The sequence below is a fragment of the Phacochoerus africanus genome, chromosome 13, assembly GCF_016906955.1.
Source record: "Phacochoerus africanus isolate WHEZ1 chromosome 13, ROS_Pafr_v1, whole genome shotgun sequence".
NCBI lineage: Eukaryota > Metazoa > Chordata > Mammalia > Artiodactyla > Suidae > Phacochoerus > Phacochoerus africanus.
The window spans coordinates 69,806,488-69,825,127 of record NC_062556.1 but is presented as its reverse complement, the minus strand read 5'-3'; the positions used below and the strand labels follow the sequence as shown (position 1 = coordinate 69,825,127).

The window sequence follows — 18,640 nt, the reverse complement described above, 5'->3', positions numbered from 1 at the left end:
TGTGTGTGTATATATATATATGTGCATTCTTTTTCACATTTTTCCATTAGGTTTGCATATAGGATATTGAATACGTCCCGGTGCTATAGAGTAGGACCTTGTTGTCCATCTCTGCTCCCCTCTGGGAAGAAAGCATTCTTTTTTCAATGAACAAAGACAACTAATACAACAAAAACACAGTCTCCACCCTCCAACTGCTCAAACCAGAACCTTGGGACTCCCCCTGCATTCTTCCCTGGCCCTCATGCGTGTCCTTCAATCAGGAACAGCTATAAATGTGAGCTTTACTCCCAGGACAGGGTGAAGGGGGCACGCGTCTTAGGTTCAAGTAAACATTCAGACTGACAATGACACTAGTCTCCTTAGAAAGACATGGGCTCAAACAGGAACCAGATCCTGGCAAGGGGCCCGTAGCCAAATTTTCCTCGCCATGGGCATTCTTACAGCAGCTCATGAGGATGCCCACTTAAGGCAATGGTCTGAGGATAAACTTCTCTTCAAATAACGCAGCTCAGGTGCACGGAGATGAGCTCCACATTACACAGATGTTGAAGCTTCTCTGGCTTAGAAGGCTTATGCCCCATAGGAGCCAAAAATCTCTTCCAGTGATCCCTTAAGCATAGCTTCAAGAAAACCCACAAGGGACATGCTTGTTGGCAGAGGCACAGGACTCCTGGAAGCTGAAAAGCATGGCATTCCCATTAGACTTTCTTAGTTCATTCATAATCCCTCCAAATCTAGTTGAAATTTATTAGTCACAGGTCACTATTACAATGAGCAACGTTGCCTGGCAACACTGGCATCTACCGTCTTCATCTGTTTCCTGGGAGCTGGAGTGAGGAATTTAGCAGAGGGCAGAGTCTCTTGCAGCAAGATAAAGGGTTTTGCCGGCCTGTTGTCCATATGGTTCCCAATCCTTTCTCCAATACATGGCAGTTTTCCCCTCTTTGCTGTCCACCGTGTAGCCAAACACCTTCTTCTCTCACCATCTCCTAACATTCACACTTGCCCCCCAGCCCCGCTACTGCCCAGCAATCCACACTTCACCTGGCAGCCAGAGGTATTTTTAAACAGAGTGGTCATGCCATTGCCTTGTTTAAACCCCTTCCATGGTTTCCCATCAGCCTTTGAGTAAAGCCCAAAATCATTTCGGTGGCTTACAAAATCCGCCATACCTTTCTCTCTTTTGCTGTCCTATCGCCAATCATAGAGGGTTTCTCTGGGGTTCTCAAAAATCTCTTGAACATGTTACTCCCTCTTTCCCCCATTTGTCTCAGCTCACTCTGTTCTCTGTGACTCCTGGGTCACAGTCACCTCTCCTCACCTGGCTAAATTCTATGCATCCTGTTACCAAATATGGTCGTCATGATGCTTAGCTGATGAATACATGACAAGCACGTATTATGCATCACATAGTTTTTACCAGATATGAAGGCATTAGCGAAGCCTTCCGTAGCCTCCAGTCTATGTCAAAATCCCCTATTACATATGTTTCCATTGAGCTAATGCTTCATCCTTTCAGGCCAGTGACCTCACTGTCCCTCCTTTGTCAATGTCTGCCCTTCAAGCTTAATTATAACGCCAACAGACTCACCACTGACTCTCTAGGGCTGGCAACCTGGGGGGGGGCTCAATAACTATTTATTGAATTAAAGAAGAAATAAATGATGTCTTCAGTTTCCCATGGAGAGTAGGGAGGAATTTCCACATGGAAATATTTACCTCAAATTTGAAGAATATGAAGCCAGGTGGAATGATGCTAAGAAACCACCTTGACAGACACTGACCTCAAGATAAAAGAGGAAGAGCTGAGATTATGTGAGGATAGCAAACAGTAAGCAGGAAACACACTCAAAGGCCATTTCTGCAGAACGGCTAAGATTTATTGGTAAGCTCTGAAAGATGCATAAGAAAAATGACCAAGTGGTGATAAGAGAAATGAGAAAAGAAATGGGGGGAAGGTGTTTCTGAGACCCAGGCAGAAGACCACATCAAGAGGGTTGCAGAGTAGCTCCAGCGGCGCAACCGGTTAGCACACGGTACTTATAAGAGGGTTTCAGAGTAGGCACAATTCTATGCTAAAAGGGGTCACGTGGAATGAGCACTCAACAGCACCCAGATTTGGACAACCAGTAATTATGAACAACCCCAGGGAGTCAGGCATGTGGAAGGGTGGGAGACAGAGCAAGTTTCCATGGGTTGACGGTAGACCCAGGAGAATTGCAAGCTTGCAGGTCAGAGGTAAAGGCATCAGGAAGATCAAAAATATTTAAGGAAACGCCTACATCTGAGGGGCAGTGCAGGCCTTTACGTGGACTAAGTATGCAACAAGTACTTGCTGATTTAATTATCATTATGTGTTATAGACATGATAGGCTATTATTAAATAAGAAGAAATGTTCTTATGATAATGGATACTTTTATTTTATTTTATTATTTATTTACTTACTTTTTTTTTTTTTTTTGCTTTTCAGGGCCACACCCACAGCATACGGAAGTTCTGAGGCTGGGGCTCAAATCGGAGCTGCAGCTGCTGGCCTACGCCACAGCCACGGCAACCCAGGATCTGAGCCGGATCTGCCACCTGCACCACAGCTCACAACTATGCGAGATCCTTAACCCACTGAGCAAGGCCAGGGATTGAACCCAAATCCTCATGGATACCATTCAGGTTTGCAACCCACTGAGCCACAAAGGGAACTCCGATAATGGATGTTTTTAGACAGACTGAGAAATACAGAAATTTTGGCAACGTATGTTGCGGCTTGAGCCCTCATGGCCAGTGTCCTCTTACCGGTGCTCCTTCATGCTTGCAAATATATGAGCAGCTTCCCTACAGAAGGTGCCCTGCTGAGTAACAGCCACTAAAAATCCTTCTGAGATGCATGGTGGTCACTTAAATTTGGTAACTCAGTGACAACTGTGAGGACTAAGGCTGCTTTATGCAAAAAAAAAGAAAAAAAGAAAATAAAAAAAAAAAGGGAGTTCCTGCTGTGGCTCAGCAGGTTACGAACCGACTAGTATATTAGTGTCCATGAGGATGCGGGATCGATCCCTGGCCTCACTCAGTGGGTTAACGATCCAGTGCTGCCATGAGCTGTGGTGCAGGTCACAGAGGTAGCTCAGATCCAGTGCTCCTGCGTGGCTGTGACGTAGGTCGGTAGCTGCAGTTCCAATTTGACCCTCAGCCTGGGAACTTCCATATGCCACAAGTGTGGCTCTAAAAAAGCAAAACAAAAACAAAAACAAAAACTAACAAAAAATCCAGATGGGATGAATTCATCCATGCCATCCAAAACTGTAGACCAGACAGTCACAGTTCTGGATAAATTGCTATCATGAAAGAAATTAACAAGCAAACATGGCGCTCTGGCCTATGTTCCATAGAGTTTACTGTAATCCACAGCCTAAAACTCCAGCTGAGTGGTTATGTCTGCCATTCCCTCCACATATAGATAACACTAACGGTAATATTTAACATGTACCTATGACATGTGTGCTAAGTACTTTATATGAATTAACTCATTTAATCCCAGAATAACCCTACAAGAGAGGTATATAATACAATCATCTTTTATAGATGAAAAATGGGGGTTATATCAATTGCCTTGGGTAATATTGGGAATAAGCGATGAAGCCAAGGCTGAAACCAAGAAAGCCTCATGTCTACAGTCTTAACTACTGTTCTCTATTGCCATTTATATTTCTAAAAAGTGAAATGCACTTACATAAATATTTGTGAAAGGAACTTGTGAGCTCCTTATCAACTGGGATAGTACGTTATATACTTTAATACTGAAATTACTACACGTTCAAATTGGTTCATTAATGGCATGTCTCTTGTCATTTCTTTCCAGAGAAGAGCTGGTACATAAATGAAATTCAAGACTACAATAGCCAAGGCTCAAATAATTCCTTCCATGAACCCATGCTTAGAAAACAGAGGAATTAAAATCATAGTACCTTGATTAACTGTCTTAAATCATAACTGGAAGGCAAGTGCAAAACTCATGTGGGAGATGATGCTTCCAGTGAGAACACGAAATACACTGGATCCTCATTATTTGAAGAGTCCACATTTGAGAACTTGCCTACTCACTAAAATTTACTTGTACCCCCCCAAATCAATACTTGCAAAGCTTTCCAGGTCATTTGACAACAGAGGACAAATGGAAAAAAAAAGGCGTTGCCTGAAGTTCGCATTTCCAGCCAAGGTCAAAGAAGGTCAGGCTCTGCCTTCCTGGTCCAGCTATTACACTGTATACAAGTCTCCTTTTCCTAGTATGTGTGGTGCCATGTTTTTCACATTTTTGTGCTTTTTCTTGGCAATTTCAATGTTTTAGATGCCTCCACGTACAGAGCTGAGGTGCTACCCAGTGTTCCTATGTGCAAAAAAGGCTGTGATGTGCCTTATGGAGAAAATCTGTGAGCTTCATAATCCTTGTTCAGGTATGAGGTACAAGGCTGTTGGCCGTGAGTTCAATGTCAACAAATCAACTACATATGACACAGGTGTTTTTGCACAGAAACACACATAAAACAAGGTGATGCACTGATCAGTTGATGAACATGCTGCCAACAGAGGCGGGAACCCAGCTGGCCCCATATTTCCCTCAGAGCAGCGTCAGCATTCACTAACTCCGTATTCACAGCCCCGTTATAGACCATAAACACCACAAATGCCAAGACTAGATTGAATTTTGTTAAGGAATACAAAGGAAGCGTCACTGTGGATTGTAAATTATGTGCAGGTTTTCTAACTAGATGTCACTTAAGATACACCTGAGCTGCTCGCTGAGGGGGACCTATTCTTCCTCTTCCTCCTGGCACTATGCACCTCCAAGCAAGAGGACTGGCTATCAAAGGTTCACAAGAGAATGACAAGGAATGCCCCAAACCACTCGCTGGCATGTGTACAGATGTGTGCAGAGGCCCTAGTGAAGAATTTAAGGCTGTCACCTGGGCTGCTTGGCTTAAGGAGCTCACTGAAGCAGGAGATGGTAAGTGAAGCAAAGCATTGCTACCTACAGACAATCTTTTAAAATACTGGTATTGTCCTAACCCCAAATCTCTCAAGGATATTATTTAAATATCAAAGTGAAATTTAAAAACAACATAAAATATTTATCAAGGAAAATTCCCCAAATGCATTTCCTTTACATTCCTGAAAAGTGTTTCTGTATCTTTGGTCAATAAGTTCCTTTTAATACAATTTAAGCTATGAAATCAAATGCACAGGTGATTTCTTAGAGCTCATGTACTACTATTTAACAAAAAAGCACAGAGAGAAACCATTCAATTATAGGAATCAAAGATGCTACACTTATCTGCTTACTATCTGTCCACTGCTGGCAGACACACAGGAGCAGCAGCAAAGTTCCCCCAAACCTGAAAACACAGTCATCTTCTGATAATTATGTTCTCATATCATCAATATTTGGTAAGATCAACCAGCTGAGAATTAATCTCTACATGTGTGAGCAAGGATTTTCCAAATCAGAGCCACAGCTATGCCAGGAGGATAAGGTATACTGGCGCGTCTGCAGCTCTTTCTGATCTGTTGCGCTACATCCTGTATCCAACCAGAAAGGCTGGATTGGATGGTTGGCAACAATCTAGAAGGTGATTAAAGAATGAGAATCTGCAGTGTCCAGAGAAGACAGATGACTGGCATGAGAGCCGTGGTCCTTCCACGGGTGCAGTGGTACCCAGGCAACATCATCCTAATGTCTTGGTGACTCCCACCTGGCACCACCTGGAGTTCTCTGCCCTGAAGTTTTCCCCAGTCACAGACGCCTGCTCTGACCATGTGCCTGTGAGGGATGCTGGATGTAGCCAGGAAGTTAACACCTCCTGGAAGCAATCCTCAACCAATGACTGATGATATAGGAATTGTGTGTTTTACTTGGCCTCCTAGAGTTTCATCCCCTGTACTTGGATGAAGTTTCAGTTGACCACAGCAGTAACTGGATTGACGGCCCAATTTTAACCAGCTGCTTCCCCTTCAGGCCACACTTCCTCACTCTGCTACCAGAAACTCCTTCTCCTTTCCAATAAATTACTTGCATCCAAATAATTATTTCAGATTCTTGCTTCTCACAGAGTTTCTCCATAGAGAATTCCAGTCTCTGAGTGACATTTCTTTTCTCTCTCTCTCTTTCTTTTTTTTAGGCCATACCCACAGTATATGGAGATTCCCAGGCTAGGGGTTGAATCAGAGTCACTGTCACTGGCCTACACCACAGCCACAGCAGTGCCAGATCTGAGCAACCTACACCACAGCTCCTGGCAACGCCGGATCCTTAACCCATTGAGTAAAGCCAGGGATTAAACCTGAGTCCTCATGGATACTAGTCAGATTTGTTTCCATTGAGCCACGATGGGAACTCCATTACATTTCTTAATGCATATCAAATAACTGCTGTTCTGGTTTGTACATTGGGCTTTGATTAGTTTGGCTAGTGGTAGTCAGTTCCCCCTGGAGCAAAGATAACTCTGGGTGATGGGCAAACCCAGAGTGTAGACAGGCAGATTTAAGAACTAGTCTAAAAAATAGCACTTCATAAGATGCTTTCTTACTTACCTAGGAAATATTTGATCCTGTCTAACAAGTAGATATAAAGATTTGCTTTCATCTTTGATTTCCTCCCCCAGGTTGGAGAGAAAGAGAGATTCAATGGGAGAAGGGGAACTTATAATTTAATGGGTATGAAGATACAACCAGCTTGTACAATATCACGTACTTACAACAATAAAAAGGACGTTATCCGTTTAGACATTTCTGATAACTACTATGAGTGAAGGGAGAATCTCAAATAAAAATAATATTGACATAAAGTCAAAACTGTTGGATGTCACTCTGGGAAATGCTGTGGTTTAGAAAGAAGTCTGTGAACTGACGGTCACAGCTCCAACCCTGGGTCTGCCGGTTTTCAGAGACGGGGCATTAACGCCTGATCCTCACCCTTTTTTTCCACTTGGGAAACGAGAAAAGCAGGCACAATCTCTGAGGATGGCTGGGATGGCAACTGCGAGAGAGAAAGCACACCCCCCCCCCCCACAGTTATTAAAAAGGGCCTTTTCCCTTGACTCACAGAGAAAGGAAGGAAGAAAATATTTTTGGTCAAATTCCAAATGGCTGGCAGCTGGTTAGAGAGAGATTAGCCAGACAGAGACACGCGGATGTCCGAGAGAGGACACAGACGGATGGCGTGGCAGCCTCCCCTCAAGTGTATGGATATCTGGGGGCTTTTTTCCCAATATCAGTGCCCGATTGCACTATGGGGATTCTTTTAAAAAGAGCATTATATTCTTTTATGGATGCCATGTCCAGTTCCTCTTTGTTGTCCTAGAAACCGGGAAGGCGTCGGAATCGGCAGGCAGTCCCTCTACAACACCCAGTCTTGCAAGACTGAAGTGGAAGAAGCCTGGCGACCCCATTCCCTCCCCTGGGCCCTGGCAGCATTCTCACCTGGGATTCTCATTTCTGCCATGTCACCTTTGTGCTGGCCCTCTATCGGCCTCATTCTTTCTTTGCACCATTTATCACTTTCCGTAAGCTCGTGTTTGGGTCTCAGAGCCGCCATGGAAACGTAGCGTCGATCTCTTGGGAGTGTAATTAAACTTGGCGTGTAGCCTTACTGCATTTTTTTTGAAGGCTCTGGCAATACTGGCCTCCCCGAGAGTTTTTACCAGTAGAGTAATAAAAATCAATTTAAACTGTTCAGTTGCAGCAAACCCTTTCACTGTCTTCAGAGGACGTGGTATCTCTGACCCGATAGCATAGCGTGTTCTTTCCCATACGTGTACGTGGACTTTAAATCAAGAATCCAAAGGTCATTACAGACCTAACTGTGTATTGCTTTTAGTTCTAATCATATACTGCTTTTGGTTTCTTTTCTTCTTTTTTTTAACAAAATTTAAAAAAAAAAGGAGAAATAAACTAAGAAAGGCAGGCTGCCTTCAGGGAGCAGAAGGCAGTGAGAACTGCTCACCTCCACAGACCACGCCATCCAAGTCTTCACAGCGGCGATTGTCACACTCACACGTCTTGCCGTAGACCCTGCTGTCGCCAGGAGGATAGCAAGTGCACCTGCCACATTCACATTTACCTGCAAACACAGAAAGAGCACACTCGTTAGGGGGCTCACGGAATCAGGAAGGCTTTTAAAAGAAACAAGCATCCCAGATCTCCTGGACCAGTTCTAGTCTGTGTCTGATAATCGCTCAGCAAAGACCTTTCTGTACTGCCCTAAGGGAAGCTGAAGGTCAAGGCCAAAGGCCAAGGTCAGGAGGGGGCTGAAGTGTCATTCATGTCTTCTACTTTCCACTTTTTTTTTTTCCATGTTGGTGGAGACTTTATTTATTTATTTATTTATTATAATTTATTTTTTTCCCACTGTACAGCAAGGGGATCAAGTTATCCTTACATGTATACATTTTTCCCCCCACCCTTTGTTCTGTTGCAATATGAGTATCTAGACATAGTTCTCAATGCTACTCAGCAGCATCTCCTTGTAAATCTATTCCAAGTTGTGTCTGATAAGCCCAAGCTCCCGATCCCTCCCACTCCCTCCCTCTCCCATCAGGCAGCCACAAGTCTATTTTCCAAGTCCATGATTTTCTTTTCTGTGGAGATGTTCATTTGTGCTGGATATTAGATTCCAGTTATAAGTGATATCATATGGTATTTGTCTTTGTCTTTCTGACTCATTTCACTCAGTATGAGATTCTCTAGTTCCATCCATGTTGCTGCAAATGGCATTATGTCATTCTTTTTTATGGCTGAGTAGTATTCCATTGTGTATATATACCACATCTTCTGAATCCAATCATCTGTTGATGGACATTTGGGTTGTTTCCATGTCCTGGCTATTGTGAATAGTGCTGCAATGACAGGAGTACTTCCCACTTTCATTTCTGAAGACTAATTCAATTATGAAACCCTGGGTGGTCCACATTCAACTTACGATGAGAACATTTAACGTAACTGAATCAAGTTTATATATTTTGACATCATTTGGCATAAGGTGGTCATGTAAAAAATATGTTTAGTTCGGGTCTGTCACATCAGAAAAAAATGTTCATGGGTACATTTCAATCTGATATTTTAGTCATGATTCCGTGTCAATTTTTTTTTTTTTTGTCCTTTTTGTCTTTCCTAGGGCCGCACCCACAGCCTATGGAGGTTCCCAGGCTAGGCATCGAGTCAGAGCTGCAGCTGCCAGCCTACACCACAGCCACAGCAACACCAGATCCAAGCTGCGTCTGCAACCTACACTGTCTGCAACACCAGATCCTTAACCCACCGAGCCAGGCCAGGGATCGAACCCGCAACCTCATGGTTCCTGTTCAGATTCATTAACCACTGCACCATGACGGGAGCTCCTGGTGTCAATTTTTGAGTTCAGAGACCTCATTTTTACATGGGACATGTGTCAGAGCACCTGTCCTAAATATATGTCATTCTCGATTTAAACATTTGTTTTGGGGAGTGAGTTTGGATCACAGTTATGGGGTTTCCTAACTATTATCATTCTGACTCTCGTCATTATTTCTTGAGCTATAACTATGCCTCAAACCCTGTAATTTCTTCAGTTCCATCATTTTGTTTTCATAATGCCACACACTGACCAGCATTATTGCTATATCATTTTACTAAACAGGAAATGGAGAATATTCAGGACAAGTTGCTTTCCCTGGTGAACCAGCTCTTCAGAGACAGATTCAAGATTTATATTCATTCCCATTAACGTTTGGGCATCTAAACATTAAGCCACACTGTATCTTGATATACTCAGAATGTTGCGCCAGAAGGCTGTATGAGAAAGTACATTTCTTTTTCCGAGGAATTGGTCCTGGTTTGCCAGAAATTCAGCTGAGTATCTGAGACATCTGTTCCCCTCTGTCATTATCCCAACCATCATAATTACACACCCACTGAAATGATCATAAGATACTTCAGGGCTGACCCTGCAATGTTGTTAGTCATTCTGTTGCTGCATTGGTATCTCGTTAAAAGAAAGTCAGAGCTGGGATATGATGGAAGAAGGATAAATTAGTATTTAGAAGCATATACTTTCAGAGCTGTAATTAAAGATAATCTAATGCAGTGATTCATAATCTTCTCTGGCACAAGTGCCAGGGTCACAATCCCCTTGAGAATGTGGTGAAAGAGATGGCACCAGATCGTGCTGTTCTGGCCGCCCTGCAACCTGGCTCTCTTTCTCCTCGGAGGCCATGCCAAGTTCAGCAGGAGACAGAGGCCCTGTCTTCCCCCAGTGATGTCCCCTCTTCCCCTGGACTGGCAGACCGAACACTGACACACCAGACACTCTCGGCCAGGGCTGGCATTCCTGAGGGGGAAAGCAGGGCACAGGGTCTGGCAGAGCAGCCAGTACAACAGCCCAGCAGTGAGTGTCCAGGCCAGTGGGGCTCGGCTCACAGAGGCTGGGGTTCACAAGCGGTGGCAGCAGAGGCCTGTTCTTGGCAGCGCCTTGCTTCCCTGGGGCGCTGCATGAGCTGATTGTCTGAGCTGGCACTCTGAGCCTAAACTCTTCTAATACAATGCTTCTTCGTCCCAGTTAATGAAGTTGGTTTCTGTTGTTGGCAAGCAAGAACGCTAACTGGTAGACCCAGATCTCTCTCTGGAAAAATGTACCAGCATACATTTCTATTTTGTAGAATGTTACAGCAGGATCTGTGACTTTCTGCAAGTTATTTAATTTAAGGAAACTCACGTATGCTGAGGCTACACCATTTGCCTAAGACCAGCAAAGCAGGCATGAGCAATCTTGGTGATGGCACACAGATTTTCCGAGCCCCGGTTATCCCCTGGTGTCCATCCACACGCTGGCCCTCTCACAGGCACATGTGTGAACGACAACAATCATCTGGAGTGTGGGAGTTGTTCCTGTGGCTCAGCGGTAACGAACCTGACTTGTATCCATGAGGATGCAGGTTCGATCCCTGGCCTCGCTCAGTGGGTTCAGGATCCAGCATTGCTGTGAACTGTGGTGAAAGCTGCAGATGTGTCTCAGATCTGGCATTGTTGTATGTGTGGTATAGGCTGGCAGCTGTAGCTCTGATTCAACCCCTCACCTGGGAATCTCCATATGCCGCAGGTGCAGCCCTAAAAAGAAAAAAAAAAATCCCAGTGGGGAGAAAGGCAAACTGTAGGACCATCAGCAGTGTGTCTGGGTATGGTTAACTAGTCCATGGGGGACTGATGCGGGAAACGTCAACCACCTCATTCCTGAGTTACCAAGACAACATCAGTTTTTAAGTTTGAAGACATATGTATTTATGTGATCATTTTATTAACAGTCTTTGGTATACAGAAAGTTTCCTGAAAAGGTATTATTGGTTTCTTTGAAAAGGATGACCCAACTGTTGGCATATGTGTTTAAACATCTACAGTTCACCTGCTATGCACTCTACCGCTTTCTCTCTAAAACTCGACCTAGTATCCAACGGCCAGCTCAAATCTAATCTCCTCTTTAAAATCTTCCTTGGGAGTTCCTGTTGTGGCTCAGTGGGTTAAGAACTCACCAACTAGTACCCATGGGGATGCGGGTTCAATCCCTGGCCTCGATCAGTGGGTTAAGGATCCAGCGTTGCCACAAGCTTTGGTGTAGGTGGCAGATGCAGCTCAGATCCAGCATTGCTGTTGCTGTAATTGTGGTGGAGGCTGGCAGCTGCAGCTCTGATTGGACCCCAAGCCTGGGAATCTCCATATCCCACAGGTGGGCCCCTAAAAAACAACTTCCTTGCTATCCCTGCTTGGTCAGCTGGCAGAATCGCTCCCTCCCTCTGATCCCACGGTACTTTGTTCACACCATTAGTAGATCACTGAATGCAAACTTTAACACTAGATAAATACACGCCTGAACATTACCTTAAGTAGCAGACTCTTTAAGGTCCAGGCTGATTGGTATCCTATTGGCAGCCAACGAAGTTCTCCACTGAGGTAGCAGGAAACACTGGCATAAAGATTTATTGTCTTTTTAAATTTTAAAATTTTTATTTTTGCCCTTTTTTTGTCTTTTTAGGGCCACACCTGTGGCATATGGCTGTTCCCAGGCTAGGGGTCTAATTAGAGCTACAGCTGCCAGCTTATGCCAGAGCCACCGCAATGCCAGATCTGAGCCGCGTCTTCGGCCTACATGACAGCTCACGGCAACGCCAGATCCTTAACCCAATGAGCAAGGCCAGGGATCGAACCTGCAACCTCGTGGTTCCTAGTTGGATTCGTTTCCACTGCGTCACGAGGTGAACTCCTGTTGTCTTTTTTTTAATAAGAAACTGAGTCTAATCTCTTTCCTTTATTTACTAAATGATTTTATTATTTCAATAATTAGTTTAGTGTTATGGAGCTGTAACTGTGGCTTCTCACATGATTATCAAATTAAATTCTCATAAGTAGGAATGAAGGATAATGGAAGTTTGCATGTCTAGCACTAGAAAGTGTTATATTACATAACAAATTGAGAGGAAAATCTAAAGAAAGATATATTCAATCCAAATAAACCAAGTAATTTTTAAAAAGACCACCCAGGAACAAGTGAAAAGAATAGAAATAACTCTGAAAAGAAATTAATTTGGTCAACATCATTGATATCATCTACCAAAATGTAACTGAAATTTACTCTACACTGAGTCTGCCTACTCCTGTTAAATGCTAACAAATTATCTTTAAGGACAGACAAAAAAATTACTCCAATGATATAATTTTATAAGGGATGAGCGGTATGAATTATATTTTAAGGCTATTATACCCTAGCAAGGAAGAATAATGAAATAAGGCAGATATCTAGAAGTTCTGATTAAAACAGATTTTACTAAAACATTTCAGATCTGACACTTCTATACAGTACAGAGAAACTCTAAGTCAGAACACTGACCAAAAAAGCAGTTTATATAGATAGCTCTATGCACAACTAATCATTTTAAATAACATTCACTTAATTTAAACATCTAAAATTTAAATTGAAACTTACAGTCATAAAGACAGCTAAACATCTTCTTTCAAAGATGTATATATGTCTGCCTTAGAATACACTTTTCCACAAGCACTAGATTAAAATTTCACATGATGCATATACTCCAAAATACTTCTTATATGAAATTTAACAAATACTGATTAAGAAGCTATTTTGTGTGAAGCACTTAATTATACATAGAAATAAAATGCTAAATAAAAGATATGTAAATCTATTATTTCGGCAATTCCATATAGCTTATTTCATTTCACTAAGTATTATCTCCAAATAAAAATATTGGAGAATGTTTCTTTCTTTTTTCTTTTTCTTTTTCTTTTTGTCTTTTGTCTTTTTTAGGGCTGCAACTGCAGCATATGGAGGTTCCCAGGCTAGGGGTCTAATTCGAGCTACAGCTGCTGGCCTACGCCAGAGCCACAGCAACGCCAGATCCAAGCCGCGTCTGTGACCTACACCACAGCTCACGGCAATGCCGGATCCTTAACCCACTGAGAGAGGTCAGGGATAGAACCCACAACCTCATGGTTCCTAGTTGGATTCGTTTCTGCTGCACCACGACAGGAACTCCAGAGAACATTCCTAAATATTAAACTCAAATGTTTTCAGCAACTTTACCAATGCTTTTCATAATAAGAATTTGTTATGAATATGAACTGAAAGGTCAAAAATTATTATTTTAATGGAAAATTCATATAGTCAATAAACATGTGAAAAGATGTTTCACTCTTAATCATATGGGAAATGCAAACTAAAACATAATGGTATCCTATTCCAAACCAATAAGATTAAAAAACATTTAAGAGCTGATATCTAGAAGTTCATAACAACATAACAACAACCATTTTGGCAATGGTTTGGAAATATAAGGCATATTTTTTATAGCTGGCAGAAGTATAAATTGGTAGAATATTTGGAAGACTGTTCAGCATTATCTAATAAAGTCAAAATGCATGATCTGTGAAACAACAACTCAATTCTTAGTTATAATCCCTGGAGGAAAGTGTACACATTTGTACCAGGAGATGTTCCAGAATAATCATAGCAACACAATTTCTAACAATCTCAAAGGAGAAATGTCCTAAATTTTCAAAAATAATAGAATAGATAAATGTCAGTTAAACACGTCAGTGGAACACTGCATAACAATTAAAATGAAGGAAGCACCACCACTTGCCATATCACACTTGAATCTTCCAAACATAATGTAGAGACAGCTAGGAAGGTTTGGGAAAAGATGGTGGAGGAGGAAGATCCTGGGCTTGCCTCCTCCCATGGACATACCCAAGTTATAACTCCATTTACAAAAACTATCTCTGAGAACAACGTGGACACCAACAAAAAGATGTTTCCCAAGTAAAGATAAAAGAAAAATACACATTGAGATTAGGAGGAGGGATGGAGATACAGTCCAGCTGGGACCACAGGTGGGTGGGACAGTAGAGCTTCAGAGTTCCTCCCTGAAGAGTGAGGGCTTTGAACTCCAGACTAGGCTCCCCGGCTGGGCAGACCAGTACCACAAAGATAAGCCCCCATCATGTCTGGTTTGGATACCCGTGAGGCTTATACCAAGAGGTGGAGGGCTGTAAGAAACCAAGAATGTGCTCCTCGAGGGTGCCTGCAAACTCACTCACACCACATCTCAGGAGAGATGCAGTGGTTTGAAAAGTGCTTGGGTCATACAAGGAGATTTATTGACTAATTTTAGGGTGCATGCCTGGGGTCAGGGATCTTTTTCTGTGTATGGAGGAGTTGGTGGGTATCAGTAATTGGTTTTTGTATTAACAGATACTAAGGGATTAATTGACAGTAATACAATAAGAGTTGGGGACTATAAAACCCCACTTAAAACAGCACCTATATCATCCAGACAGAAAATTAATAAGGAAACAGTGGACTTAAAGGATACGTTATACCAGGGCACTTAATAGATATATACAGAAGATTCCACCTCAAACAGCAGGATACACAGATTTTTCTAGTACACATGGAACTAGAGTAGATCATATGTTAGGCCACAAAACAAGTTTCAATAAATTTAAGACAAGTGAAACCATACCAAACATCTTTTCTAACCACAGGTGTGAAACTAGAAATCATCCTTCACTTATGACTTTTTGGATTCTGTGCACAAGATGCTGCAAGGTTTATACAAACAAAATACTATTATTTTAATACTAAAGTAGGAGAAAATAGGACTTTAATTCTACAGATAAGGAAACATTGTACCACTAAATTATAAGATGAAATAAAAGAGTATTTTTAACCCTTTATAAAAGGTAGATTGTCTCATTTACAGTTTAGAAACTGAAAGATCAAAACTTCAGTAATTTCACTAGCTTTCATTCTTATTGGATGCACAGCTATGTTAGAAATAATCATTTAACTATTTTACAAAATCAGAGACAGTTAAAGATGGAAAAATCATAAAGGATAATAAAGTCCAACCAGCCCCACACTGTACAGGTGAGGAAAACGTATCTCTGAGAGGAGATAACATGTGACTTGCACAAGATCAGACAAGGGATCCACTGGTTGTCTCTCAAGGTCACAGGTGAGCAAGGGGTTGGAAAGGTTATCTCTTATTACTTAAGCATGTTGATAGCTGTCATTGCCTGTCCTTTTTAACAGTTAGGAATGCCTGGGTGACTCTTTCCTAGTGAAAATGGAGAGGTATCTGGAAGCATTTTGTGAGGCTAATTTTTAGAGCTGATATAAAGCCAATTATGTGAAATTGAGAAGGTGATAACATTTGTTTTTCAGGCTAAATATATTTTCTCCCTATTTCTTTCCTGTTCCCCATCTCTCTCTCTTTCCCTCTCTCTCAAGCTCTCTCACACACACACAGACACACAAACACAGACACACACACACACTCAGTTCACACCCTCTCTCTTTCTTCCAGATATTTCTTTGCTTTCTCACTTTCTACAAACTTGTCTTTTTAAGGTCTCCTTTCCCCAGGACACAGCCTTCAAATCAGCAGTGACAAGTTACTATAGGCAAAATGAATACCTACAAAAATGAACAAAATGAAAAAGATCCCCAATCTCATGAATTAACAGTCAGAAGAGAGTCTTATGATTAATTACCTGAGTAAACACAAACTTCATTATGCCTTAATGACCAACTGAATCCTCTTCATTAACACCAGAAATAGGATTGTACATTTGTGAAAGAGTAAAAATCTGGAAATTTCAGACACCACATGGCAGATATGTGGACTTGAACTTCAACTGTTAAGGACTGAAATCATCTCCAGAAGCCAAACTGAAAACACACACATATATACGTACACACACAAATCACTTCTACTCTATATGCTCACCTTTGAGATATTTAGCTGGAAAATGATTTTTACTTCCTTCAAACTACACCACAGAGAGAACACACATGTGTCCTTTCTCAAGGATAGATTCAAGGAGGCTTGTCAACCTTAAATATCTAAATTAAGATGTTCACTCCCTCAGTTATTCATTCAACAAAAACATTCTGAATCTCAACTCTTAGTTAAGTATTGTGCTAGATACTGAAAATGTAAAAGTAAGAAGGATACTTAAAAACTTTTAATAGTAGAGGGAACACAGGTAAGGCATATGAGTACATACACCCTATAGAGTGAGAGAAGTTTCCTGGCAAAGGTGACCTGGGAATGAGTCTTAAAGTGTTAAATGTTAACCGGGCAAAGAAGAAGGGAAAAAATTTATCACAAAGATACAATTAAAGGAATGGTCTCTGACTTTAAATAAATCTGGATTTTAATCTTGGCACATCTATTGTGAAATGTGATTCTTTGGGACATTAAGTTAAACACTGTTGCAGGATGGGAATAATAATACTAATATTGATCAAAGTGGACATATTGTACAGACTGTGTTATCATGCATACCGAGCACATAGGACAGGAACTGACACATAGTAAGTGCTCAATAAATAACAGATTATATTATATATATTATAACAAAAAACATATTGAGAGGCTTACATTTCAATAACTCATACAAATCCATTCCATTCCTTTCTCATTCTATTTCTCTAAAAAATTTTTAAAAACCCTGTATTTCCTGATCCAGCATGAGATTATTTAAGAAGAGCACCATATCATCAAATGCACCTGCCATCCTGGTAACAGCAGGCACACTCTCTAAACTTCATTTTCTTCCACTTTTTAAAACGGTAAAAACCACACTTGCAGTACATGTTCGTTCAATAGTTGGAGAGTAATTAGAGGCTCACATAAAACAGAAAAGAGATTAGCACTTTACTCACACAGTCCTCCTTTGCCTAAAATAATAGGTTTACCATAGCAACCTGATTGCACTAGAAAAAGCTCCTGCCAAATGCATCCTAAGTTCCCTTGAAATTTCTATGAGAAGGAATTAAACACTTGAGCACTATAATATTCTGTACCATTTCATCTAAGTACAAATATTTTTTTTTGTGTGTGAGAATAAAGTAATCTTCCATCAGACATTTGAAAGTGAAGAGGTACCTTTCACCTTCCATTTCCAGAGGAGGAGTGAGACGTCTCATAATTCAAGCCACACTGACATTACATTTTCTAGCTCCCGAAGAGTCGCTTGTGACTTTTTGAAACATAGATAAATGTCCATCCTTCTGTTTGTGTTTTCTTAGTAAGCGAGGATTAAAGTTATCCATCACAAACCTTGGTGAGGAAATAGGACATTTAAGCAAATGTTGTACGGATATAATTTTCTGTTGTTTGCCCTTAAGTGTCTAAAATTGGCACTGGGATAAGAGAGCAGCAGGCTTCGCTTTTCTCTAAAGGTTCCAAGGTATCCATCAGAACATCACAGAGGAGCTCTATCAGACCTTGAAATAAAAATATCTCCTTATTTCAACCTTAAGATTACTTTCTAAAACCATGAATGAAAATGACTCAAGATTCATTTATTTCAAACAGAAATTTCATGAAATTTTATCATACGCATTTCCAATATAACTCAGAAACTAAGCAACAGACCCAAGGTTAAAAAAAATCAGAGAATAGCTGAGGTTGGAAAGGTGGAATTTAATTTAATTTAATTTGATTTGATTTAATTCATCAATGTGGTCCATCTTGAACAAACCAATCTAAATCAGAATAAGAATCTCCGTCTTCCTAGATGGTAAACCCACCGATCGGACAGTGGAAGTACCTTGCTTCAGAAAAAAGGTTTTCAGACTTTGAAAACAAAAATCATATCACATCCAGGCCTATGGTTGATATTGAATTAATGATTCCACTAAGGTCATAAATAAATATCATGCGACTATAATTTAGCATGAAACAATCTATGGATAAATGCCAAAGGACAGACACTGGCCACAAATGCTACTGACGAATGAAAGAGAGCCCTGTGGTGGAAAGAACCAAGAAAGGATTCTAAAGAAGATTCTTGAAGATAAACTATATTTGGGCAACAAGGGATAATGTGGAATCAGGCCCTGGTCACTTTTGAATTGTTGCTTGGTTTTTGTCACTTTAAAAAATTTCAAAGGTGTGACTGAATATATGACTTCCTTAATACACATTCAGGAGTGCTAATTAAATTAATTTGAAATGAGTGTGGACTTTCTTCCCAGCAATAATTGGAAAATTTATTTTATGAATTGAACAATGAAATCCACTTAGCAATTAATGT

The 18,640-nt window shown here is 41.1% G+C and overlaps 1 protein-coding gene across 1 annotated transcript in view; it reads right to left on the bottom strand.

Moving 5' to 3' along the window:
* The window catches only part of ITGBL1 (integrin subunit beta like 1), a 202,585-nt gene that overhangs the window by 19,040 nt on the left and 164,905 nt on the right, over window positions 1-18,640 (bottom strand). The window contains exon 8 of the mRNA XM_047756484.1: window positions 7,995-8,111. Coding sequence (XP_047612440.1) covers window positions 7,995-8,111 — 117 coding nt within the window. The remainder of the gene's footprint in view (window positions 1-7,994; window positions 8,112-18,640) is intronic.